Source organism: Corvus hawaiiensis, chromosome 3 (assembly GCF_020740725.1).
Source record: "Corvus hawaiiensis isolate bCorHaw1 chromosome 3, bCorHaw1.pri.cur, whole genome shotgun sequence".
Classification (NCBI taxonomy): Eukaryota; Metazoa; Chordata; class Aves; order Passeriformes; family Corvidae; genus Corvus; species Corvus hawaiiensis.
In genome coordinates this window covers 75,573,921-75,600,653 of record NC_063215.1, presented here as the reverse complement: position 1 = coordinate 75,600,653, position 26,733 = coordinate 75,573,921, and the positions used below count along the sequence as shown (strand labels likewise).

Genomic DNA, 26,733 nt, shown 5'->3' with positions numbered 1-26,733 from the left:
CACGTTAACGACGCTGCTTTAATTCAGTGTTTAAATATAACATTCATTAAGTAATTAAAATAATGCCAAGCTGCCTTTAAAAAAAAAAAAAGGAAAAGAAACCAAAACCAACCCAAACAAAAAAGACCAAAACACAAAATTCAACACATTTATCAGTTCTGGTTATTGCCCAAGGGTTTGATTTGTGCTCTTTACTCATGAGGGCCTTGCCTTGCATTTAGCCAGCCAGCAATGTTTTTTTTCCTAAATATTAATTTAATAGCGAGTCTTTTAATTCCCTGTTACATTTTCACATCCATGAAATATTTGAATCCAATCACATTCCTTGTTACAAGTCTAGAAAAATGTATTTAGGTAGTCATTACTGTGCACATTTCTTTAAATATTTATTTTAAAAAAGACAATGTTTAATTTGTTTTAAAAAACAAAACACGGTGAGGATACACATACACCTCTAAGCCCCTCAGCAGCATTTCCTAAGTGGCAATAGAGATCTGTCCAGCTGAAGTAACACTTCTGTGCCTCCCATGCTCGCAGGCTGGCTGGGCAAGAGGGGAACCTCGTCCACTCCCATCCCTGCTCCTGTGGGATAGTGGTCCATGTTCTCAGCAGGAGCTTACATCCACTCACAGCATCAGGAACCATTTAGAGTCGTGCAGCCACAGGTTTCTGTACAGGTATCCGAGCATCTAACAAAAAAACCCACATTAAACATTTCTGATCAACGTGCTGTAAACACCACGCGAATAAACTACTCCTTACTTTATTGCCCTCGGTCACTGGGTTGCACAGTATATGGAATAAAGAAGGGAGATTGAAAGCTGCAGCTAATGACACCAGAAGAAGTATTGTAAAAAAATATTACTAGGATTTTTATACAGTTAAATCTATGGAACTACTAGGGAAAAAGCACTACATCTAATATATGTGCATTGTCCAAAGTAATTTATAACTTAAGAAGCTCTATTCAAATTAATTAGAGAACACTTACCAAACATGTCCAGGATTTTACTAACAGCCTCTTGATTTACATTGTAAGTGAATCCATTGGGCCTACAATTACAAAAAAACCCAAAAAGTTTATTCAACAAAGATTTCTTATTCCAGTCATTTCTACACAAATAATCTGAATTAAAACATTTTCATAATTACACAGTATTTTTCATCCTACCGGCATGTATATTAAATTTAAGGACATGTCAGACTCTACTCAAGAACAGTCACAGTTTCTTTATCTTTTCTCTTGTTTACAGTCCCCAAATTCTGCTGCACTCAATTTATTCCTTTAACTTGAAAGGGGAATTTAGCTATAGACATCTATTCTAACCTATTCATTTCATGAACAGAGGCATAAGGAAATGGCTCAGGTCATCAGCTGCCAACTATGTTCTGTGAAACACTCAAGACACTGCAGGGACTTGTACTGGGGACTTCCATGGTCATACTTTTAAATACATTAAGAAGCACCACAACACAAATTCATTTGATAACAGAATAATGCATAATACAGCAACAGGTGGGTTTTAATCTTTGGCCTACAAACCATGAACTGTGTTAAAAGACTCAAATGATTAAGCTTTACAGTTAAACTGCTTTGAGATGAGTTCAGTGCTGAACTCCCCCAAAACCTGCAGTATTCCTGATTATTGCTTACATAGCCTGACAAGGCTTACTGTAACACAGAGTGTTTCTATTACAAATAAGCAGTGCTGTTCTTTCTGCGTATCAGAGCCTCAGGAGAAAAGCTCAAAAGGTAAAGGGAGTCAGAAGCAGCCTACTAGTGAGTTAATGAATTTTGTTGCTAGGTCCCACAGGAGTTTTTCCACTATGAGGGTGTGGCGTTCCACTTCTACATCATGTACAGAAAGGAACTACCGGGTCTTCTCCACAACTCCAGGAAATCCAGTCAACCTCTGGTGCTCAGGCATTTGGGGTTCTGCTGTTCTGCTTCACACTAGGATCTCAAATATTAAGAATTGCCACTAAGACTATACACCAAAAATCTAATGCTACTTACATTTTCTTCTTCTTCGCTGCACCCAGTTGCACAAGAGCTGATAAGGCATTTTTCTGCATGTCAGAAGACAGCGCTTCATAACATTGTGTACTCCCTATGGAGAAAGCAGAAACACAATTAAAATTTTTGTAATTTTCAATTAACAGACTACTCTTGTAAAATGATATTGCGTAACAGCTGTACACACCCTTCTCAAGAAGCTGAAAAACAAAGTTGCGGACTCCGGGTATAAACTGCTTCTCTGTAAATGCTTCTTTCATTTCCTTTGAGAGGTATCTGAAAATTAACTAAGATTTTAAAGAAAATGAGCATTTTTTTCTTTTTGATTGTCAGCTTTCAATGAATTATAAACAGATGTGTCCTTGTAAGTAAGTAATACTATTCCACTTTGAAAAGCGTAGGAGAGGAACTCAAAAGGTATTGTTGCATAGGGCATCTTAAAGTTTTATTACTGTTTTACAGGCAAGAGAATCCCAATATTAAAATAAGACTCAGTATTTAATAGCTACCTTAGACATTAATTTTACATCCTTGCTCTTACAATCAAAACAGTTTCTTTTTTTTAAAGCAATACCTGTTCTAAAGATGAGAAAAAGTAGGCACATCAGTACAGTTCAACCCACTTCACACATCAGATCACTAACTAGACTTCCCTATGTTAAACATCTACAGTCTCACCAATCTCATGCTGACTTACCTGAGATTTTAGCCTTCTGGGTTTGTACACATTGCTTACTACAGGAATGTAACCTTACTAAAACCTTGGAAAAACCAGGAGGATTTAGAGAGCTATGGATGGAATTCATGACTCTCATAAAAGCTATCAGATAGGGTATGCAAACTCATTTCCACATCTGGCAGGACAGCCCACATAAAATGAATTAAGCAAGAGCTCCTCATAAAGAAGAACAATGAACCTGGTAGCAGCACACTCCCTATGAATCTTATAAACCCACAATGAGCCATCACATTACACGGTAGTTACCGCCTTAGTAAATTGGACAAGTCTGAGCCAAAAGCTAAAACTGAGATCCTGGGGGGAGGGTGGTGTTTAAGATTTATTACTGCTATTTCTTAACTCTTGCATTTCCCAGCCACGAAAAGAGTCACTATTTACATCTCAGAAGTATCACAGCTCTCTTAGTTTCCCTATAAAACACAGGAAAAAAAAGATCATTTTTTTTACAGACAACATACCTGATAACCTTCCACAAAAGGTCTGAACATAGCTGACAAGAAAGACACTGTACCACTTCCTTTGTCAGTAGGGTAAATCTCCTGTTGACTCGTTTGAATGGCATCACATTTTGTGAGTAGAAAACATCCTTCCTCAAAATCCTGGGAGAGAGATGCATAACTGAAATTCTAACATTTACAGGAAGTGCAGCTAGCATTTCCCCCAAAATCAACAACAGAAACCCCCACAACAGGGCACCACTTCAATTTCTGCACTCAGTTCTCAAAAGAATCAAACAAAACTTTTCCTATCTCCCAGCAATACCCTTATAGAAAGGTAGTGGGAACATGTCCTTGAACACAGCAGTATGTCAATGCACAACAGGCCCTGGCACAAAGAAAGCGGCCCAGCTCTTACTGCAACAGCCAGCCTGAGTTCCCTCAGGATTTTGTCAAAACAGGGTCAGGTTGCCCAGTTTAGGTTTTTTTTCTGTGGGTGTTTTTTATTTATTTATCTATTTTTGAAGCAACGGTTTGCCTTTATCTCAGGTCCACTCTTTGCAATAAATGATGATACAGTTCACTGACCTGCCCTCTAACAAAGGGAAAACAAAATGGCCAAAAAATTACAAATTATGGAAATGTCAATGACAAAACCATTTTACTGCCAATACAGGCAAAAGGGGGACAGATAACACACGGGGATGGGAAATGGACATGACAGACATATGAACAAATAATGGGGTGAGTGGGTGGGTAAAAGATCCCTTCGCATCACAGCAACTCTTTCATCTGACTCCAGCAAAGTCAGTCATAGCCAGCCACCTTCCTGCTCCCTGCTACCTTCTGCTATTTCAAAAATGCTGCAAGAGGCCAACAATTGCTAAAAAATAAAACTTAATATAACAGTTCCAATCAGCCTTTAAAAAGGCCCAATTCTCTTCTACATAAAAATCTATGAGATTTTAATATATTTGCAAGTCTTGAATATTCTTGTGAAAATTATACTTCTCTCTTTTTTAATGCAGGAAAGATTACAACTATCACCATCCTATATTTGGCCTTAGTATTGATAAAAACCACACGCAATCAGTTTAAAATCCAAATATAAAACTACAAATACCAATTTATGTTGTGTGTGAGGTTGAACCAGTTTTTTTACTGATAAACTTGTTTTCACCTGCATTTCAAGCAGGCTGGACCAGAGCCAACTCTGACCCAGCAGGTTTGTGTACAAACTGACAGAGAAAGTCCTGCAGAGAGCCAAGTGCTGTCTGCAGTTTTCCCAGCTTGCCCATATCCAGCTGTGCTAGGGGTGCACGCAGGCAAACTGAGCCCTGGAATAAGGCAGTATGCAGGAACAATACTGGCTTTGTCTGACTGATGGCTGCATGGGGCAGGAGGTAAAATGAGGGGAAACTCTTTCCGAGCAAACAAGGATGCAACTAAAGCTTCCGTAAGACTCTACGAAGGAAACTATTATGCCATTAGGAAAGCTCTCACTTCAAAAACCTTCACAGGCTGAATCCCTGACAGCATTTACACTTCATTTAAAAGACTGTTATAACATGGATTTTCAGATCTGTGCTGGAAGGCTGGTAGCTTTATGCAGAAAAGCCAAACTTGTGCAACAGCTCATTTTAATAGTTCATAATTGGGCAGTTTCAGGCTTTTTCAGTTTTTTACTGGAATGGGGAAAAAATTCCATATGCAACCTTGTAGATCCAGACAATATTTTGCAACCAACTAAATGACCCCCTTTTAAGTTCTAGCTCCCACTTACAGATCAAGGTGGTATCACCGTAGGTGTTTATCACAAAGCCCTTGTTTGGCAGAGCCCTGGAATCAGATGCTATTTTAGTTGGCTGCATTACTATCAGTATTTTTGTATAAAGGATGTTTTTACCTTCAATGAAATGCCAGGAAAGAAGATGAACTCATCAGAAAAAACATCTCTCAAGAAGCTGAAGCAGCTATAGACTTCCTCTGAAAAAAATATAGTAAATGCAAGTGAAAAGCCACTTACTTCTTATTTGAGAGAGTACCTACTTCAATTAAGATATGGACTTGACATTAAAAACATACATACAATGGCAGAAACCACAACAGAACAGCAAGTACTCAAATAACTTGACTCAACTGTTAAGAAAAGGAAAGAGCAGAGGCTTGTAGCTTCTCAGAACACGCATTAAATGTCACAATCAAATCCTACAAAAGGATCGAAGGGTAAACAACCAAAAAAAAAGGCAAGCAAAACAACCCCCTGCCCTCCCAACACATCTACCTTATCCCAAGTATAACAGCCTCAGATAGCTCCTGCTAGCAGTCACCAGACCCGCGTGCTCCTCTCCCAGCTGATGGCACAAGGAGCAAAGCCAGCAGCTTCTCAGAGCCCAGCGTACCTTTTCTGAAGCTGGGTGTCATCTGCAAGGCGATTGCCACCAGGGCCGGGCGCACGAAGACGTTCAGCAGCTGGTTCCTGTACGTGGCACACATGAGCATGGCCAGCGCACGCCTGAAGACAATTTCCCCTACGGCTCCATCTTCCACTCCCTTGTCATTTAGGACCACGTGGCCATCGACAAGGCAAGCGATGTTGGAATGCAGGGTGAGGCCAGACAGGACTGCTTTTTTGGCACACAGGTTATCTAGGAGGAAAATGTAACACCCAGGAAGTTGCAAGAGGGAGCATAACTCTATTGAAACAGCCTAAAATGCACCAGTATTTTAGACACTAAACATTCAGTCAGAGAGATGTTCCAATACAATCCATACCAGGAATTGGGAAACTAGGCACAGTATGACATGGAGAGAACAAATTTCAGACATTTCTATAATTAAAACACACTGAATTCTTCCACTTACTAACAATTACAAATACTTCCTTTGTTTCTGGATCAAGTATTCTGAGCCTCCAAATATAAAAGGCATAGATCTGTTTGATGGATAAATGCATTAGCAAGGAAATGGAGACTATACTTCTGCTTAAGCATTTCTGACACTACAGGTTTGGACTCAGAGGTACAGGTCTTTATAAACTTTTTCATCAACTCTCATACACAAGCAAGGCCTCAACTCAAATTAAATTAAGAAAAATTCTTAACATAAATATGGTTACATAACATACCTACTCAATGAGAAACACTCCCTGCATCAAATTGGAATCAATTTGACAGGCAAGAAATAAAAACTTCATATTGAACACTAAAATACACTTTACATGTTCACAGCACCACAAGCATATCAAATCAATATAGCCTCTGACAGAAAAAACCCACCATATTGTTGTCCTTTAAGACAGATTTCATATAGAGTCTCCTTGCATCTTATTTCCTCCTTAAGCCTACTTTGTTCCAGTTCTGCTAAAGCTCTCAAGTTTCTCTGTGCAATAGGAAGCAGAAGTCTGAGCAAGTCATTTTACAGTTCCTGTTTTGAATATAAAATTTCTAACAGCCAAGCAAACGTTCTGCCTGTAACAACCAACCAGCACGACAAAGGTAGAACCAACCAGCTGTTCGGAGACCAAAGAATGGAGGGGGTACATGTAGTTGCTGGCATCAGCAAATCGGCCTTTAAAATGTATTTATTCTTTCAAATTGACAATCCAAACCAATACAACAAACCCAGTTTCTATGCAACTGATGCCTTGAGCACAGCCAGCACACTCCAACAATATCCACTCAGCTGTTGTCATTTCTCCATTTCATTACCATGCCTATTTGCTATTCCCTGACTACATCACAACTCCACTAGAGCAAATGCTTACTCACTGTTGCTAAGAAAATAAACCAAATAAATAAGCAAACCTGAATGTGATATGTTTTTCAGTTTATTGTGTAGTAAGACTCTAAACGTTGTTTAAATATTGCCATTAAATTCTTGCTTTTACCAGTCTGGCAGAAGCAGACCTTGCCTGCATTCCCTTTAGCGCCAATCCCTGAAAGAAGTGGTTTTCTTCCAGAGGTGACAGAGTTCTTTTATACCAGTAGCCAGCTCCTATTCCTTTACTGTAGTAGTGAGAGGGATCCTTGATCATACACAGGACTATAAAAGCAAAGATCCTTGGTTTAAGTCTGCCTACAGCAGAAAGGCAAATGTACTCGCATTATACAATACTGTTCCTTGCTAGCTTTACCACTTACATCCTGGAGCTCTAAAGTTAATTGTCTGTATCACTCTGGCTCACAGAGAGAAGTTTAAAACAGAAAGTTTGAAAGCACAATCAACCTTTCAGCAGCTAATATATATATTTTACATACATATATGTGTATATATATATATATACACACATATATATACACGAGTGTGTGTGTGTATACGTATATTACTAAGACCACCAAAGAAGCCTTCCCTCTGAAAGTCATAATTTCTGGAGATAAAGTGAAATTTAAAAATAAACAGACAACTGAGAGTTTTGATTTTCTCCCATCCATTTGTTTCTGTTAGTTCTTTGAACCAGTAACAACTCATACTATAGTCAGTACCAAGCAGGAAATGTAGCATTACATGGAGCTCACTGGTGCGATCAGGAAACTGCTTGTGGCTTAACACAGTTCAGAAAGACAGACATTAGACAAACCCCAGTACTCTAATAAAGTACCTTATAATTTCCCTCTCATGCCACACTTCATGATACAACAGTAAAATATCTGTTCTGTTTCCACCTAACTGTTTTTTAAAGTATTATCTTCAACAGGTTAAGTCAAAACCTGTCACGTTTCAGCATAATTTTTAGCATATCCTAAAATCCATTTATAATTCTAAGAATTCTGTAAAGCTGTTACCACACATTGCTTCCACAGAAACATAATTTATCCTTCATAAGCAACAAGAGGAACAGAAATAACACTTTCTCTGCATACCAGGCCATTCAATGAATCCTCCAAAAGTCTGTGTTAAGCCTTTAAGCCACAGAGTCTTTTCTATTAGAAGTTCAAATTCCATGGCTGGCAAATTCTGGAGCAGGATAGCAGCAACTAGCACCCACGGGCTCAAAACCATGTTTTCTATTTGCAGGAGCTCCATTTTATAAGCTACATCACTGACAAATTCTTGGATATCCTCAGATGGCTTTTGGGGAAGATGCCTGAAAAAAACAATGCAATTTAAGGTACAGAGCTCAAAAAGTGGAATATAAATCAGCCCCCTCTTTATTTCTTCCATATTGCTCCCAGATCCATAACTTTATAGCACCTAACATCTGGAAGGTGATTCTATGTGCCATGTAAAACAAGTATAGAGCAAAACATCAGTAGCTGCACGACTACCTGGAGCACAGACCTCTGTATGGATGCTGAACATTTGCTATCTTCAAACAAAATTCAAAAGCATTATGTTTTACATAACAAATTGCAAAAGCCTCACAATCTAGTCACAGCTACAGCTCCCTGACACACAATCACTTAACAGCTTGCAGGAATAATGCAAGAAGTGAGAGAAAGGTGAAAATTTTAAGCAGCAAAAGCACCACATTCTCAGAAAACAGAGCTTTGCCTGGTTCATGCATTACCATTAAGTTTTAAAGTGGCCTCTTCTCAACACAGGGCAAAGCCACACAAGTAACAATTCATTTCAGAAACAGCCAGTCACAAGCACAATAAGCCTCTGCTCAGACCAAAGAGGTTCAGCAGTTTGAACAGTCAGATGGAGGGAGGTGAGAGAATACAAAAACAAAGAGGACATCTTAGTTCACACAGTTGTAGACTAAACAAATGTTTTTCCTGTGCATACACCATGGAAAGATGTGGTACCTGGGAACCAAACTGTATGGGCACCGATTGATCCTCCCAGAGGCCAAGGTTCTAAGGGATACTGGCTGGCCAACGTAGATATGTATGGTACCAAAATTGTCACTGAGGATTCTCCTGGCTTTTAACAACCCCTATGAAAATGGGAAGAGGAAAACTTAAATTCTGGTGCTATAGGATGTGTATATGTCCACTTCTGTTCTTAAGGAATTTACATACAGATGTAGATTCTTTGGGCTTTGGGACTCCTAGAAGTTCATACGCATAGAGAGATTCTTCTAATATCCTCTCATAGCTGATGCTGATGGGAACAAGGTATGTGTCAAAGACTTCACGTTTGAAAAAGGGTTCCATCACAATGCTGAGAAGACCTGCCAGTTGGGAAAAAAACCATGAATCACCTGTCTTTTTCAAAGAGGGAAAAGCAACGGCAATTCAACTTTGAAAAGGATATCTTTGCATTTTAGAAACTGCTAATAGGTGTGCACTGTGCCTGTTCTCCCTTCAAGCAAGCAGAAGCAAGAGACATTGTCCAAGTCTTAAAACAGAGGGTAAATGGAAGCAATGCTCTTGGACAGCTATTTGTGCTCTTTTCAGCAGGACTGCTCTGTGCTCGCACAGCATCCTCCTAAAGATTCCCAATTACTTTTACATTGAGAACTACAGTATTTCTCTGCTGGCCAGGGGATGCCTATTGTCTAGGAAGAAAAGGGTGAAGAGTTATTGAATTTAGTACACAATGGGGCAAAGGGAGCAAAAGCAGTAGCGTGCAAGTGGAATGTATTGCTGTTCTTTGTCTGGCCTTGGAACCCAGTCATAGTGTTTTCCAGTACTCTGACAGACTTCCCCAATTTCCCTCTACTTTAACATCCCTTTCTATCCAAAGAACTTACAAAGCACATAGCCACTAAAGAAAACACTAATAATATTAAAATTTCCAAATCTTAAATAAACTTACCAAATTTTGGAGTCAGAGTCTTGGCAGTGCGGCTTCTGGTCCCCTCAAGGAAAAATTCAATTGGGGCATAGCCACTCTTCAAAAGTAAGACAAGCAAACAAACGAAAAGCTAGTCAGAAAAAATATTTCTTCTTTATTGTCCAAAAATAGTTTTAAGTACTTCAAATGTAAGTAAGTTGGTTTTTGTAATGAAAGACACATATATCTAACTTAAGCCATCTGCAAGCCTACATTCATCCATTGTATTTGCCACACTGTATAGTTTAATTAATGAAAATATTGGGTCTGTCATGAGATATGGGCACACAATCCAAAGCAACTGATGAGCAGTAATTTGTTTATCATTTACTGAAGTGTATAATAATAATAGAGTGCACATGTGGTCTTCACCTACAGCAAATCGGAGGTAAAAAGCACTTAATCAGATCACCATGAAGACTTTCAATCACACAGCCATAACATCCTGCATATTTCACCTGAATTGTTCCAACAGAGTATTTCTTAACATTGTGAGAGTTCAGGAAGTTATTTACCCTTAACATCGTTTTTACATATTCAGCAAACACTGCCCAGTAGAGTCTGTTCCCACCAAAGGAACGTCGCATAAAAAAGGCACCTGCCCTTCGTAGCAGCTCACCAACTATTTTCATTCCTAGGAAATCTGAAAAACAATCAAAGAAAAAACAAACCATACACACAAATTGTATTGATTAATATCAACCAGCAGAATCAACCATGTTCTCTAGCATGCTGACTACCAGAATACAGAAGATCTCTTTCAAGGATTCCATTGTTGCCAATACATTTATTTGCTTTCAGATAGTCTAGCAAGACTTACATCAACAAGAATGGCATATTATAGTGTGCTTTCAATTTTTTTTAAGCTGCATTCACTTAGAGCAATTTATTTTCATAACTTAGATGGCCAGAGTTCAACCATAATAAAGACTAAGTTTCTGAAGTACATTGTTTCACTCATCTTTAGAAAAAAGCAGTTACTACTGAATGTATTCCAGAAGACACAGAAATCAAGCAGCCAATTAAACTATATTAGACCATCTATGATCCTGACTCATCATTCTGGGGCATGTACACTGAACCACCTAAAATTATTTTACAGTTTTTTAGTTTTAAGCAATGACAGTCAATGCTTAACTTGTCAAAAGCAGGAAAAAACATTTAACATTAACAAATTTCTTATGTAAGCATTTAAAACAAGTCTACACATCAGCTGGCAATGTGCCACTCCGACCTCCTTGCCACCTCAATCCATGAAACACTGAAGAACAGATATGCACTCAGTAAAATAAACTCACATTTCTAGAGGTAACATTGACAGTGACTGCCCTGAAGGTGTCAGAAAGATCATTCCAGCACCAACTAGATTCCTGCTAATGTACTGTATGAGGATGTACTAGAGAGTTACTGGCAACTGTTTATCCTCCCTTAGCTAATCCCCACATATCCGTATGCTTGAAGCCAAGAGATAACTAACAAAGCAAAGGCACTTATCACCTGTATCAGGAGAGTCTCTCCACTCAGCACAAGTGCTGCTTTGAGAGTGAGTTTGTAAACCACATCTTGTGAACCTCTAACATGATATACAGTAAATACAACTACAACCATAGAGAACTGTATTTTCTCCGAAGGAATTTAAAATAATATGCATGTGCAGGCAGCATCAAGATACAAGCCCCTAATTCTTTAGGAGAACTTTGACCCTGAAGCACCCAAAACACTCAAAAAATGTTAATCCTTAAAAATTCCTTGTAAGCTAAACTAATAGTATCTTAAGATACTATTCTGAGGTCCAAAACTCAAAAATACTCTAATCCAAGTCAGCAAAGGATTACACCAATACCTATAACAGCGTGTGAGCATATTCTGAAAAATACACAACAGGCAAACCGCAATACCTTGATCAAGGCAGCTGTGAAACATCAACTTGGGAATCTAACCTGCATCACCCTGCCGCAAACTCAAAGACCAGGGAAATCTCAACTTCCATAGCAAGCACATTCTCACAGCTTCTATCAGTCTTCCTAATTTCTTGATTGGAATAGCAGACTACAGTAGAGCAGTGGTTCCAAGATCTCTGCTAGCTTACCTGTGGATATTACAGTGCTGCACCAGACCTGAGGTGGTTTTCTGCCTGCTTAGAAGACCTGTTTGATACCCGAGACTTCCAAGATCAGGTTTCTAAGTTAAATGTTGACAGCATCCAGATTATCAAAAAGCACATTAATTTGGAAGATATTTACTGTTCAAGCCCTCAAGAACTGTTTCCCACAAATATACTGGCTTCATCTGCTTCACAACTAAGTATGTCCAAAATCCTGACCTCTGATATGACATATCACTCCCCAGACAGCTCTGCTGTCAGCATGTCACAAAGTTCTGCCAATGCTTCAAAGAAATCAGTCATATCAGAAACAAGCATAAGTTGGCTGGTACTTCGTATCTGGCTACTGTGACTGCATTTTAAACTGTATAAAGTATCACAAAAAGTTCTGCATCCACAGTACCACCTGGGCAAGTTTTTGCCTGTTCCCAGGCTATAAAAGCAAATAGAAGTCATCTTCACAACCTTTATCTCTGCCCCAGCCTCAGGTCTACAGATGGGGTACTTCTGGGCAAACTTGCTATGAGAAAAAGTCACCTTTTTGACAGGACTCAGCACCAATGAGAAGCTTTCACACATTGTAAGCACCACACCCAAGGAGGATTTAACAAGACGTATTTGGCACAGAAGTTAAACACAACTACTTATAGTTGCAGCTACCAGAGAATGCTACCAATTCTCTGAATCCTGAAAACATTGTTTAAAACATACTTGCCTATTCCTGCAGCAATGACAGGCAAGGCCAAGTCATACGTGTATAGCAAATAAGACAGCATCAAAAAGTCTACGTAGCTTCGGTGGCTGGGCAGCAGCACAACGGGATGCTCCTGAATGGCGTGTTGCAACTGGAAAAGAACAGTGCAAACAATCTTGTCCCAATATTTAGTGACTGTTGAAATTTGCAAATATAGACCTGCACAGGGCTTAAGGCAAACAAAACCCCATTTGCTTCAGGGTTGTTTCTCTGTCAACACGATCAATACCTCTTTCAACAGGGAAGCCATAGGAAATTTGGAGCAGTTGTTTCCAGAGTAGCAACGTGAGGTTCACAAGCAGCACAGGACTCAAAAACTAGGGCCATCCCATTATGGGATAGTCTATTTCCAATCCCTTTTGATGGGGATGGGAAACCAAATAGGGGCTGCCAGGACTGACATTGCTGACTCCCAGGGAATGCACCCTCCAGAACAGCGACATTCTTACATGAAATAGGGGGACAACAGTTCCTGGAAACTGAGGCAAACCTAAAGCATCTCCTGCCTCAGAGGTGCACAGTGTTTCACCACTCTTAGCTGTATGAGGGCTTTGCAGAACAGCCAGTCCACTCAGCCATGAAATATTATATTTTGACCCCCAATTCAGCTAAATGCATTATTATTTTATATTATAAGAATAAAAAGACTCAGTGGCTGATCTACCAGAATCACAGACACATGGTATTCCTTACCATAGAAAGCACTTGGAAAATATAGAAAAAATCCTGATAGCTGTTTGCCTCTAAAATACTTGTATATCATCTGTCTTGCCTCCCAGATTTACTAAGAAATGCACTAATAAACAAAAGTGAGTGCTGTCATTTTTTTTTCAAAGGTTATTTTTCGTATTTGTTATTTGAAGATTAGAGTTCTTGTCCAAGTGACTGGTATGAAAATATTTTAACTTTTTCCCTCCCACCAGTACTCACTCTCTGCATTCCTTCTTCATTCACACAAACTCTCTGGAAAAGCTGTTTAAATATTTTGCTGAGAGTGAAGGCAAAAAATCTGACAGCTCCTAGTTGCATACGGTGGCCCATCTCATCCAGGATTTCCATGGCTTCTTCTTGAATAATATCAGGTGATTCTCCCATCTCTTTTGCTAACTAAACAGAAACAAAACAGCAGTGACAACTTGTTATCTTCTCCTTGCCCATGCACACCATTCTCATGTGCCACAGCTACTATGGCAGAACTACTGCAGTAGTCCACAAGATTTTATTTTATGTGATAGGCATGGATCTAATCATACAGAAGTGTTTGGTGCTAGCCAACATGACAAGACCAAGTTTAAGCTGCTTGAAAATCAAAATGAGCTTAGATGTCAATGGGGGGAGGGGATGGTGTACAACAATCCTCCCCCCAAACACACCATCTGAATGTTAAAACTTGTAGCATATTCAGGGGAGATTTAAGTTCAAAGAATACTTCCTGTATTATCAGACTGAAGAAGGATCTGTGCCTTTTCCTTTGAATAGTAAAACGAAGCCTGTGTTTGTAGAGACAGTCAAAACACAAATATTTTAAGTGGTTTTGGGTTAGAGTTTACAAAGAACCTCAGCCCTATCACACTTCTACTTCTTCATAATGTTTTACTTTGGCAATGGAGAGCTGAATTGCATACAAAGCACTGTCTCTACCAACTGTGCATATCAATGATCTTTCTTCTGTTGCCATGCACATTCCCTTTTGAAGTTTCTTGAAATAGACTTAAATAATGGCCATCCCTCTGATTTGGTACTTTGAATCTAGAAATACTTAATTGAAAAGTTAAGCCTTTTACTGTTATGGAATAAGGAAAATAACTTTTACTCAACACAGAGGAGGAAAGAAAAGGAATGGCAGAAGAAAAAGCCTCCAAAAAAGCATGGCTCTGATTGGAAGCCAGTGCTGCTTACTTATTATTTCCATTTTGTGACATATGAGAAAATCCATCTCCTCCAATCTACCTTCATATACTTTACTACCATATCTACTGGTTCAACTGTGTTTCCTTAAATGCATTAGCCATCATCCTAAGTATTTCCACATCTAGTTTAAACCGATTATTTTAGCCACTTAAAGAAGCCAAGAACTGCTTCCACTTAAGCCTGAGAAAATCACTCTTGTTTAGGAAGCCAAAAAATTCTTCTTGTTATTCACCAGGAAGAGATTTTGATCTCATTCACCAGCCAGCAAAAAGCTTACCATACAGTTCACCTGTGTGATTTAAGTGCAAATCCACTATGGAACTAACCTCTTCCCAAAAGCAGAAATCAAAAAACCAGACCAGTCACATACAGCAAGCTAAAACAAACTAATGACCTTAACTTCCCATACTGAACTTTAGTAACCTCAACAATTTGGCATAAGAACAAATTCTAGTATGCCTGTGTACAGCTGTGTAAACCATGCCCAGGCAGGAGGGACTCAAATCAGAGACTGCTGGGCACAGTGCCCAAGACACTCTCAGTTAGATACTTCCAGTAATCTCTAGTGCAAAACTGGTAACCAAGCTGCAATGGGCAGGTCTGCTAACTCCCTTCAACCACTTGATGCCAGCCCAGAAAATATCCATCAAAATCATTTTCTATCAAAAAAGCACTTCAGAAGAAAACATCACACAAACGTCTTTCTGTCAAATCCTCTGTAAAGTATTTTCTTTCAGTAAGTTTTTTAGTGTATCTAGAGTTAAAAGATTTTTTTGGCTTTCATACTATTTAGCAATCCATAATGGAAACAGAACTACTTTGTTTACTTTGTCACATTATAACAGATTTTGATATATCATAGGTAACACTAACCATTAAAATAAATAAATAGAAAAATTTACAGTAGCTTGTCACTCAGGACTAACCATAACATCTTAGATATTTCTACACACTTGGAATTATTTTTCATGGATACTGAAATTAGTTACCCTGCTAACTAACACACACACTTATTTCAGGCATTTAAACACAGTGCAAAATATCAGCCAGTCTAACCATAAAATACTTTATTCATTATAAAGTGGTATCTGCCCTTCTTGTTAAAACAAAAATATTGTTACATCTTAAACAGTGTTTCTAATTCAAAGAATTATCTGTGAAATACAACTCTCATTTTAGTGAAAGTAGCATTTAGGAATGGTTCCTAAATACATCACTAACCTATAAAATTCCTACAAGACAAATTCCTACCCTCAAAGTATAAAAATGTCTACTAAGGAGAGTGCTAATGTCTTTCACAACGTTGCTCTGTGGTGAGAACAGTGGAGTAGGAGTAGAAAGAAAAAAAAAAAGAAGTCAGGCACACTGCATAAGTTAATGGTGAAGTGTTGTATATGCAAAATCAAAACACTTTCATGAACCTGATAGTTTTAGTGGCAACTCCAGTATTTTTTTTCCTGCCAAAAGAGAGTTATTTATTTACTAGACTGCCTTCCAAACTACAGTTATCATTTTAACGAGGTCAGCAATAATCTCCTTCTCCCAGCTGCCGCACAAAGGTTAGATGTGTTCAGTCCACCTCATCTTTGAGTGCATTGTCCAGACTCACCTGCTTGATAACATATTGAACTTGCTCTGACTGGAGAACAGCATTTTTGATAGCATTTGGCTTGCAAGGTGAAAGTCCCTTGTAGATCACCGGAGTATAACATTTCATCGCGTATCTCAAATCACTGGACAATCGTCTTTCCTCCAAGATATCCTCAAACTCATCTCTTTTCTTTGATGTGAGCTCTTTCTGCTAGGAACATACAAATGAAGAGTGAGACACTGTCTTGAGCTATTTGGTGATCTGCCTGGTTACAGCACCAAAATAATGATATGCAATGTTGTGCAACACTTGGGGTTTCTTTTTAGCTTTCAAAAATGTTTGCATTCTACACTCTGTGACTGCAGGAACCAATACTACCTGCTTGGAAGAGTGATCTAGAAGGAAACTAAAAAGAAAAATAAACAAACAACACCTCCCCCACCCCCCAAAAAACCCACCCTAACCATTCCCAACTGCAAAGATCCCCAAATCACCCTATGCCACGTTACTTAATTCCACCCAACAGGAAGAAGCTGAGAGAACACGTGGGCTTTTAAAGCTGAAATGCCCTGCCTCCAGCCTCTCCATGATTAATAGGTATTAACTAAAAGACCTTTGATTCCCAATCTCACAGCTTCATTAAGACAATGCCATGATTGACATTATAAAAATGCAATCATCAGTTGATTTTATCAATATTACAGAAAATAATCCCTGCTACTTAAAGTTGCATTTGGGGCCTTGATGATTTGTGGCTTTCACGAAGCCTGGATGTAAGGTACATGAAACATTACCAGCAGGAACAAAAAAAAAACCCACCTCAATGTCAGCCTCATGATTGCACTATGGTGCACACATAGGTAAAAAGAGAGCACAGCCTCTGCATAACCAATACCACTGTTAAGGAGGAAAAATACCCAGGACATCGAGAACTAATTGTGGATCCATCCTGCTGCAGAAAACTCAGAGACAAAACTCTTCCCTTTGAGCCAGTAGACCCCTGCGCTAGAGAGAGATGTCTCCTGTATCACTACAGTTTGTATGAATGACCTCTCAGTCTTCCCAAGACTGAAAATGTATTTCTCTAAACTTCAAAATAGCAGCAATAGCCACCCATCTAAGTAAGACAACTGGAGTAAGCCTCTGTGAAAGAAAAATATAAAAGCATTACTTATGACCAAGTATATTTATTAGAAGATGCTAAAAATAAAAATGCTTATGTCTTTCTCCACAGTACCACTTGAAAGGTAGCACTGGCAACCTTTTCATTCATTCTACCTCCTCTTTCTATATATGACCTGTGCAGAACCAATCTGATAATGAAGGATAAAACATGTTTCATGGGCTCTTAGAGTGACCTTTTCTGGTGCTGAGTGGAAAGCCTGGCCAGCAAACACACAGGGGAACACCAGGAACAGATAAGCAAAACGCCCAGCAGTGGCAGCTGGCTTTTCAACCTTGGGAGAGGGAGTCAGCTTTCACTGACAGCCGAGCACAGCCACAGCACCAACACTATCAGACCAGCTGACATTTAGTAGAGAGCAAATCTTTAGTTCCCGTCCATTCATCAGCACAAGGTAATTTGGTGGAACAAAACAAAAAAACTCAAATCGGGAATATCTCCACTTAAGAGATATTAAGAACGACAAAAAAATCCTTCAAAGCCTCATCTGTATCAAAAGTCAATTTTGTTTTGTTGGAGGACACAAGTCCTACTATAACGTTTGAGCTTTTCAAGTTCTTTTACCCACATAGGACAGGCAAATTTGGAGACCATCCTTCTACTGTAACTGCATTTAGTAGATTGTATAACTTTTCTTTCCACAACTGCAGTGTAGAGAATTCCCTCACAGTGACTGCAGAATAAACTCTTCAGGAACTTTCAAAATAATCCTATATAGGTATTAAACCCAGACCTCTATTAATACAAAACTTTTAGAAGTTCTTATCCTATATGGTTTAGTGTTACAGCTTTCAATCTCTCTTCTTCCACAGCTTTCAACTGGTTGGTATTTTGCAAGAGCTGAGTAAGCTCAGATCTGTTAAGATGACTGGAAATAGTTTCTATTAGCCATCTGTTGCTGTTGACACCTTATATCAACCCCCTTGATTAAAAACAAAATAGAAATAAATCCCTTATGCTCTGTAATGGCAAAAAAAGATAACTCAGAATAGTAGCAGAAAACATTATTTGCCTCTCAGTATCACCTACTCAGATCAGTATGTGACAAATCATTGCTCAGAAAATCTAAGCAATGTTTATGTCAGTTACAAAAGTTCAAATCCTGCAATCTGCAACTACATGAAACCCAGACAAAGAAACCCAGCACTCAGCACAGGCACCATCAGCCTCATCAGCAGTCACCACGCGGCTACAGCTGTTCCCCAATGCAACTCTGGTGAGCAGAGCTTTGCAAAGGCCATGGCCCATTGAAAAATCACCTCTCTGCCTCTGCTCCTCACCTGATGTTTTCAGACTTGATGTGCAACTGATTTCTCTCCACAGCAATAGTTATTTTCACGCCCTGTTCTGAAGGAGCACTGAGGGTGCCAAACCACACACTTCACCAACCACTAAAGATATCTAACTGTGCTTTCAAACATTACAGCCAAGCCATTGTTCCAGCTTCAATTGCCAACTGGTAGAGAACACACTTAGAAAACACACTGTTGGAAACCTGGACATCAGAAATTCAGTGACATGCACTGTTACTGCGACAGCGGCGAAGTATGAAAGCAAAACAGCAGGAGCCTGGAACTCCTCTGCTTCCATGTAACTAGGATATGCAATAGTAACGATGGTGCTCGCGATGTCCTTGGGATACCAACGTAGAGACGACACAAAAGAGAAGTTTAGGAATCTCTGCCGAAGCAAGGAGCCGTTTCCCTCTCTCCCTAGTCCCCTCCTCCAATTGCTTGTACAGAGGTGGGGTTTAGCACCCCGCACCCAAACCTCCTTGTCTGAGGCTGGGAAAGCAGCTGCAGGGAGCAAACAAGGTCAATAAAATAATTTTCACTATATAACAGGGGAAAACCCGCTTCGGCCACTCCATCCCCACGACAATCGCCCAGCGCTGAGCTCACCGTCGCTGGCAGGACAGGTTTCTGGGGGGCTGAAGCCCTGCGGAGCGCCCGGTGCCCGGAGAGCTGCCACGGCAGAGAGCTGCTCCGGGACACTGCCTCCGTAAGCAGGAGCCACTTCCCAGCTCCCCTAACCCAGCGGGCCTTCCGCAGCAGCTCTGAGGGGAGACGCGGCGCTCGGGATCGGGACCTCTGGCTGTCGCGACTGACACGACAGGTAGCGAAGGAGTACCCGAGGCAGAAGAGCACGCGCGGGAAGGTCAGCTGGTGAGGGGAAACGTCCGGCCCCGACAAAGGCCTCGTCCCTCCCTCCGGAGCGTGGTCCTCGCTTTCCCGGGGACGCAAACCGGGGATAAGGGATGGAAGGGCAGATTATGCCAAGCGCCGTCATTCCGCTTCAGAGTGAGCGGCACCGCCGCGGTACGGGGGTGGGAGAGATGGGTGAGGTGAGCAGCCCCTTCCCCACGGCACCGCTCCCGCTGCCGCCTACCGAGTACATGGGCGCTCCTCGCCGCGCCCGACCGGGCGCCGCCGCCGCCGTCGCCATGGTCCTGCGAGCTCCGCCGCGCCGCCCCGCGCCCCGCTCGCCCGTCCTACCCCGCCGCGGTGCCCTGCCGCCCGCCGCCGCCTCCCGCGGCGCCCATGGCCCCGTGCCGCCCCGGCCCGGCTGCCTGGTGCGGTGCGGCGGCGGAGGAGGGCGGGGGCACCGCGCCATGGGCGGCGCCATGTCGGGTGCGACGGGAGCCGCCGGGGGTCACACGCCGGTCCGCCGCGGCAACCATGGGGCCGCGGGAGCCGCGCCGCCGGCTGGAGGCGGTGCTCGGTGCCCTCTACGACCTGGGTGGGTGCGCGGGGCCGGGCTGGGCGCTGCGCCAGCACCGCGGTCCTCTCCGGGGACCGGGGAGAGGAGGGGAGGGGGGCCGGGCGTGGGCGCTCTGGAGCGAAGCGGTGGCGGCGGGGAGCTGACCCGCGGCATGTGCTCGGCACAGGTGAGGAGCCTGGCGGTGCTCGGGGCGCTGCGGAGGACGGCGAAGGGAGAGCAGTGCCGCCGGCGGCGCAGAAAGAAGAGGAGGAGGAGGAGGAGAGACGGGGGCCGCAGCCGGCGGCGGGCGGGCGGCGCGGGGCCCGCGGCTTCTTCGGAGAGTTGCGGGCCGAGCTGAGCGCCGCCGCCGCCGCTGCCCCGGCGCCCCCCGCCGCCCCGCCCGCCGTGGAGATCGTGGTGTTCCGCGGGAGGAGGAGGAAGGAGCGGCACGGCCCCTCGGCAGCGCCCGCCGGCGGAGCACAGGTAGAGCCGGGCGGGTGCGGGGTTCCCGCTGCCCCCGAGCCGCCCCTTCCCGAAGGATGCGCTCCCTGGACACGGCGCCAGCCCCCTGCCGTGCCTAAGTTTGTCCCTCTTGCTGATACAGCTGCCTGGAAATCCGGGATCCTTTGGCGATCCGCGTGCTCAGCTCGATGGCATCCAGCCCTACAGATTCCAGCCCTGGAAGCAGGGGCAGGATGAAGCAGGGGTGGGGACAGGACTTGAAGGCAATTTTTTTCAATTTCAGAAGATCTCTGGATAAGAATCCTGTATTTGAAATAGGCGTTTTTCAGCAAAATAAGTTGATTTGCTGACAGGCCTGATGTTATTGCAAGAAGTGAACGAAATGGAAAGCAAAGCCTCTTGGTTACTTCAGTGCCCAGGAATTTTGTGTGCTGCTCTGTTCCTGTCAGTAGGTGTGAATGTGAGGTGCCAAAACTTGCTTCTGTTCTCTGGCATCCCAGCAGCGCTGGGCCATTGGCAAGCAGCATTTGTCTTGGAGGATCAGTGTTGGTAGTCAGTGGGGGAATGCATAACAGCATTAGATCTCAGTCTTCTGGTTTGGTTTGTTGCTGCTAAACTACTTTGCACTACCAAAAACTGTATCTGAGTTGCTTCAGCAAGGAGGTCTGGATAGGTTTGGCTGGAAGCTGAGCAGAGAGGTTGATTGGTCTCCAGTCCCTCTTTATAGCTTCTCCGGTTGTTTTCCTTGAGTTGTCTTTACGGTCATAACATCAGAAGCCCATTCTAAAATAAGCTCTGAAGGGCCAACATATGGCTGTCTTGAATTCAGAGAGACTTACTGATATTGGAGGTTTGATTGCTTGGAATTGGGAACTTCAACAGACTGACCCAGCAGTTGTTTGAATCCATAAACTTTTGTGCTTTTTCCAGCATGTTTTCCTCTAAAAATTTTCTTAAGTTTTTTACAGCTTAAGTTTTTCTACCTGTAAAGACTGCTGTTAGGCTTGTTAGCAAAACATTCTGAAGATAACCAGGTTTATTTGTGGTTGAAATGGCATTTCTATATAGAAGTCTTTGCAGAGCTGAGAGGAGTTTGACTGTGGTGGATGCAGAGGGAAGAAGCCCTGGTGTAACCCTCGGGCCTGGACCTGTGACTCACTGTGCCCTGAGGTCCTGGAGAGTTAAAAGGAAATGCATGAAACTGTGTTTCAGTTCAGCTTTAATGCTTATGTAGTACTCCTGCTTCCTCTGAGTGGATTGTACCCTTGGGAGCAAACAGGGGAAGGTGAACAGGAGAATCTCTTGAACAGATGGCAGTTTGCCTGCCTGCATCAGCATGCTTGGGAGTGGGCTAAGCTTCCACTCAGAGAGGTGGCTCAGCACATCCTCCCTGAAATCAGAAAGCAGACAGTCTAAAATAACCCTGGGAGATTTGTAGCTGCTCCACAGTGTCCCGTGTGGGACACTCCTGTAACAAGCAAGCATGGAACTCTCTCCCTGGGGATTTTGTGCTTCTTTTTCTATCTAGGATACAGTCCGTTGCCCCTAGAGAGTCCCCCTCCGAACTGAGAACTGCTGATGAAAGGTCTCTGTGTAAATTGTGGAGTAGAAAAGATGTAGTTTTCACTGAGCTCATTTTGAGCAAGTATTTTCTTCAGACAGTGCTGAGTGGGTTCTGCCTTTTGCTGACAGTGCACCCTGTGGAGCTGTGTCTCTGGAATTAGTGGAGCTGGATATGGGCATTAATATATGTCCATGCAGTTGGGAATTAAGCTTGTTCTGCATGTTGCCCCAGCTGTGAGTACATGCACTGTTACCACTGTGCTCTCTGTCTCAAACAAAATAACTTAAAATTCATGTCCTATTTTACATTAGCAGTTTGGTACAGGTTTGAAAATGGAAATTCAAGTGATTCATAGCTCGCATGTGGCACTTTTTCTCTTACTTATCTAGAAAAATGCCATTGAAACTGTCTCTTTTAATAGATCCAAGTAATAAAGCTAGAAAAAAATACTGCTGGAAACCTGTGTATTCTTTCATACAACTGTCTTCAAAAAACTATCCCAGTCAGCATTTAAACTGGTGTTACTTGTCATATTAATTTGGCATGTTTTGTTTTATTTATAGACCCCAGTAGTGAATGAAGAGAAAGATGCAGTCAGACAAGAATTTAACTTTGAAAAGGTAAGTCAGTAGGACCAAGTCTAATGTCACTAGTTTAGTGTACAGTTATGTGTATGTGTATACTTGAGAAAGCTACGGTGGGACTGATGGGAAACCCTTCCAGAAATGGCCACCTCTTGTAGGTAATTCTGGCTGCATGCCATGCCAAAAGAGGAGCAGGCTGGCAGCAGTCAACTGCTCCATGTGGAGACAGGCTGTTACAACTCTGTGGCCTTTCTTTCTGATCTTTCTATGAGAATTTGAGGGGGATCACTGTATTTTAGCTGTGTGAAGGTGCTTGAGTTCCCATAATGTTTAGCATAGCTCTTTCAGCCCCATGATGTTAAATCTCTGGTATCTCACGTGGGAAGGGAAAAAAAAAAGTGTATTGGCATCTGGTTTTGAAACAACAGATGGCTTTTTTCCATTTGTCTTTTTATTCTCATCTGTTCTTACATGAGCATAACTAGCATTGGCCACCTTAGCTACTAATTTGTTTACAGATCTGTGTGAGCTGTTTTATGTGCCTAATCTCTGCTCGGGGATGTGCTATCATCTAGTGGAATCTCGCACTGGAGATTCTGCATGAAGCTCTGCACTGCTAAGAAGAGTGGGGGTTTAATCACTCATTTTAAAAAAATTATGGTTTCATTAGTGGTTTTGCCAAGGTATTTGTGTGTAGTGTTAACTCTACCTATGTGTGTAGTCAAACAACTTCACCATCCGCCCATCCATGTTTTAAACTGGTTAAGTGCTCATTTTTTACGTGGAGGAAATCCATTCCATGTGTTACTTTATGTGAAATGAGGAGAATTGAAAATCATCCCCCTGACAGTCCTCACTGTCCAGAGATTAGTTGGACAGTGGTTAACTGCTCTGCAGTATAGCTCCGAACTCAGTTTTATTTTATAGCACATCGATTTCCAGTATTAGCCAGGATTTCTTTGGGAGCATGATTTTGCTGCACTTTTCCAGGCATTACTTTACAACAGGTTGGACATTATGAAATGATTGCTATTTTCTGTAATGTTGTAGGCTCGTCTGGAAGTGCACAAGTTTGGAATCACTGGCTACAAGAAGCAGGACCAACGCGTTTGGGAACAGGAGCGTGCTATCATGCTGGGAGCCAAGGTAATTGTCCCTAGGTTTGTGCTGGAGGTCACCCAGCTGTGCTGGAGGTCACCCAGTGCAGAAAAGCAGTAAAGAACATGAGGGGCTTTGGTATTGCTCTTTTAAAATACAAGATCCCCTGCCCTGACCCTTCTCTCACTTAATCATCCATACTTTTACATCATCCATTCTGTCTTGTCTATTTTCTGTAGATGATTGGACAATTAGTATGGTTGTGTTATCAGGGAAGTAGTATAGATGAAATACGACTGATCAGGCTGAAAAACAACATTTACTAATTTTTAGTCAGGCCATTCAAAAATAAATAGTTGGAGAGAGGGGCTCGCTTTTTAAAACTTCATTTTCCCCATGAGTTAAAGGTGGAGAAAAGTGTTTAGTTTATCATAACTAGTGTAAAAGAAAAAAATAATGGTTTAGGTGTTTTTTAGGAAGTGGGGTTTTTTCCTAGCTCAGTGTGTGTGTGTAAACCTTGTAGGACTGATAAGAGAGCATTATTGCCTCTCTCTACTGTCTTCACCAAGAAAGATACAATTTGTGTCTACTTTACATCCCTTAAGTCAATTCCTCTCACCCAAAAGGAAATAAGCATTTCTAGTGTTTTGCCATCACCGCCACCTGAAAAATACTGGCAAGTGTGTGAATAATTTTTGAACCTGTTTGAAAATATAATCAGTGGTGTCCCTCCCAATCTTTGTTGCAGCCCCCCAAAAAGGAATATGTGAACTACAGGACTTACCAAGAGAAAATGAAAGAGAAAAAAGCAGCGAAGGATGCTGATAAGGAAAAGGTTTGTGTGAAATATTCCGCATAAAAAGGCAGCATGTAGGAGCCAGCCCAAAATCCTGACAGATAATGCCTCAGGTGCAGGAGGTTTGCCCGAGCTTGACACCTGGTGCTCCCTGTGGATTGGGTTCCTGGCTCCGACAGGATTAATCTCATTGGTAAAAGCTGGTTGTGTGCAGTATGAAGGCACAGAGTTAGGCTTGCTTTGTGGTCGGTTTCACTGCCTCACCCTTTCAGGCTGATAGACCGATGACACAAAATCAGCAGGGTTTTTTTTATCCTTTCCTCTCAAGAGGAAACAAAATGGTCCCCAATTAAAGTTTGTTGCGTGTTGTCTAACCACAGAGAGCCAGATCTTCAACTGCTTTTTTATCAGCTCAATTCCATCTAGGATCTTACTCATTATTTAAAGCAAGGGTGAGGTTTCTGTTGCATCCATCCTATAGCACAGCCCATCTGGCTCTAAGCCTACTCTCTGCCTTGACAAGGAGCCTTCTTGTGTAGGTGGGAGCAGGCTGGTGGGGCTGATAATTGCTCTATCAGCCGGTTTCCTGCCACCCTCTTTCCCAGGAACCTACTTCTGCTCCTCTGTCATGTGGCTCAAAGCGCATCCAGTGCATGACCAGTCACAGCTGAACCCTGTTATTTGACAGCTGCCCTCAGTTGGGTGACAGGACACACCTGCCTGGTAGCAAGTCCATCTTCTGGCCCTAGGATCTGTCTCATGCCCAAGAAGGAAGCCTCTGCTTCTGCACGTGGCAAGAGCAGCACGTTGGTCGTGAGTGGGCTGTACTTTCCATAAGGCATTTGGAAGGGCTCTGGGCACTCCTGCCAGTGGCTCCATAATGTGTTGCATCACTTGTTCTGTCAGAAGGTTTCCCATCTTGCTTTAAGCGCCTGCTGCTCTGTGAAGCAAAGACTACTGCATGTTTTGTGTGCAGGTGGTTGTTTAACCAATATGCTCTATCCCTTTTTTGTTAAAATATGTGTCTTTAAAAACAGGAACATAAGGGTGATTCTCTTAAGAAGAAGAAGAAGCAGAAGGAACAGAAGGAGAGGTGAGGTGTTTTTAACATGGTCTCCCCAGTGTATCTCTCCTATGTAACTGGACAGTCTTGCTTTAGAAGTTGTGCACATCACAGTGGAACAAATTTCTCCAAGTGCTGAGCTCCTCAGAAAATGGTGACACTGCTCTGTGCCTAGCAGTTCCAGAGGCTTCAGTTACACAGCTTTACTGAAAGTATGTCAGTTCTGCCCCAACACATCTTAAGGCTCCTAGTCTTAAGATGGAGGTCAGAGGGATGAAAATCCCTGTGTGCAGACTCATGAGACACCACTTACTCAGAGCATTTGCCCTAAGAAATAATTTCTGCAAAGCACAGACTACAGTATACAGAGGCTTGAAAGTAAGCTGACATTTTCTAATCCTAGTGCAGCAGGTTCCCTCTGTACTCTATCTTCCTTCTCTATCCAAACATCTTCATGTTTCTAAACATTTAAAAATGTAAACCATGCTGTAATGTGCTGCAAATTATGAATGTCTGTGAAGGTAAAATGTTCTGAAGTCATTACATGCTATGGTTTGATACTCCATAATACCAAATGCTGCATAAATAGGTGACGTTTTTCACCATGTTCACCATGTGTTTCTGCTGTTTCTTTTAATTACTGTTCTTCCTCTCCCTGTTTCAGGAAGGTCAAAAGGAAGAAATCAGTGCCTAGCATTTGGCCTGCAGGACAAGTTGGAAAATTCAGAAATGGGACCTTGATTCTGCAAAGCCGTGACATAAAGAAAATTAAATCATCTAAAGTTAGCAAATGAACTTAATGATACAGAGTGAAATGGACAATATGCATAAGATAGAATTCACATTGCTACCAACACAGACTTCTGGAGCCTTTTGCCTACCCACCATATCCTAATTTTTTAATCTTATTTGTTATTGCAGGATTTTTATGTACCATTCTGCCTTGGGATGAACATTAGAATTTACCATGTTATAAATAAAAATTAGACTTTTTATTATAAAGGTTA

The 26,733-nt window shown here is 41.9% G+C and overlaps 2 protein-coding genes across 6 annotated transcripts; one reads left to right on the top strand and one right to left on the bottom strand.

Moving 5' to 3' along the window:
- On the bottom strand, positions 1 to 20,399 carry GNPAT (glyceronephosphate O-acyltransferase). Of its 5 annotated transcripts, none has more exons than XM_048298486.1 (16): positions 20,325 to 20,399; positions 16,295 to 16,483; positions 13,705 to 13,881; positions 12,736 to 12,865; positions 10,432 to 10,559; positions 9,899 to 9,974; positions 9,160 to 9,311; positions 8,944 to 9,074; positions 8,056 to 8,279; positions 5,596 to 5,841; positions 5,100 to 5,179; positions 3,215 to 3,355; positions 2,205 to 2,304; positions 2,018 to 2,111; positions 992 to 1,053; positions 1 to 689 (listed from the first exon to the last, which is right to left on the bottom strand). In XM_048298486.1, exons 1-16 carry the CDS (start codon positions 20,331 to 20,333, stop codon positions 646 to 648), a joined length of 1,983 nt encoding a protein of 660 aa, XP_048154443.1. In that variant the 5' UTR covers positions 20,334 to 20,399; the 3' UTR covers positions 1 to 645. The 5 variants fall into 5 exon arrangements, with proteins under 5 accessions (XP_048154443.1, XP_048154439.1, XP_048154440.1 ...); XM_048298482.1 differs by lacking the exon at positions 20,325 to 20,399 and adding an exon at positions 19,848 to 20,099 and having other exon boundaries at positions 16,295 to 16,486; XM_048298483.1 differs by lacking the exon at positions 20,325 to 20,399 and adding an exon at positions 19,848 to 20,099.
- C3H1orf131 (chromosome 3 C1orf131 homolog) lies at positions 20,114 to 26,733 on the top strand. The gene is made up of 7 exons (XM_048298492.1): positions 20,114 to 20,198; positions 20,347 to 20,642; positions 22,749 to 22,805; positions 23,820 to 23,915; positions 24,616 to 24,702; positions 25,701 to 25,756; positions 26,391 to 26,733. Exons 1-7 carry the CDS (start codon positions 20,138 to 20,140, stop codon positions 26,518 to 26,520), a joined length of 783 nt encoding a protein of 260 aa, XP_048154449.1. The 5' UTR covers positions 20,114 to 20,137; the 3' UTR covers positions 26,521 to 26,733.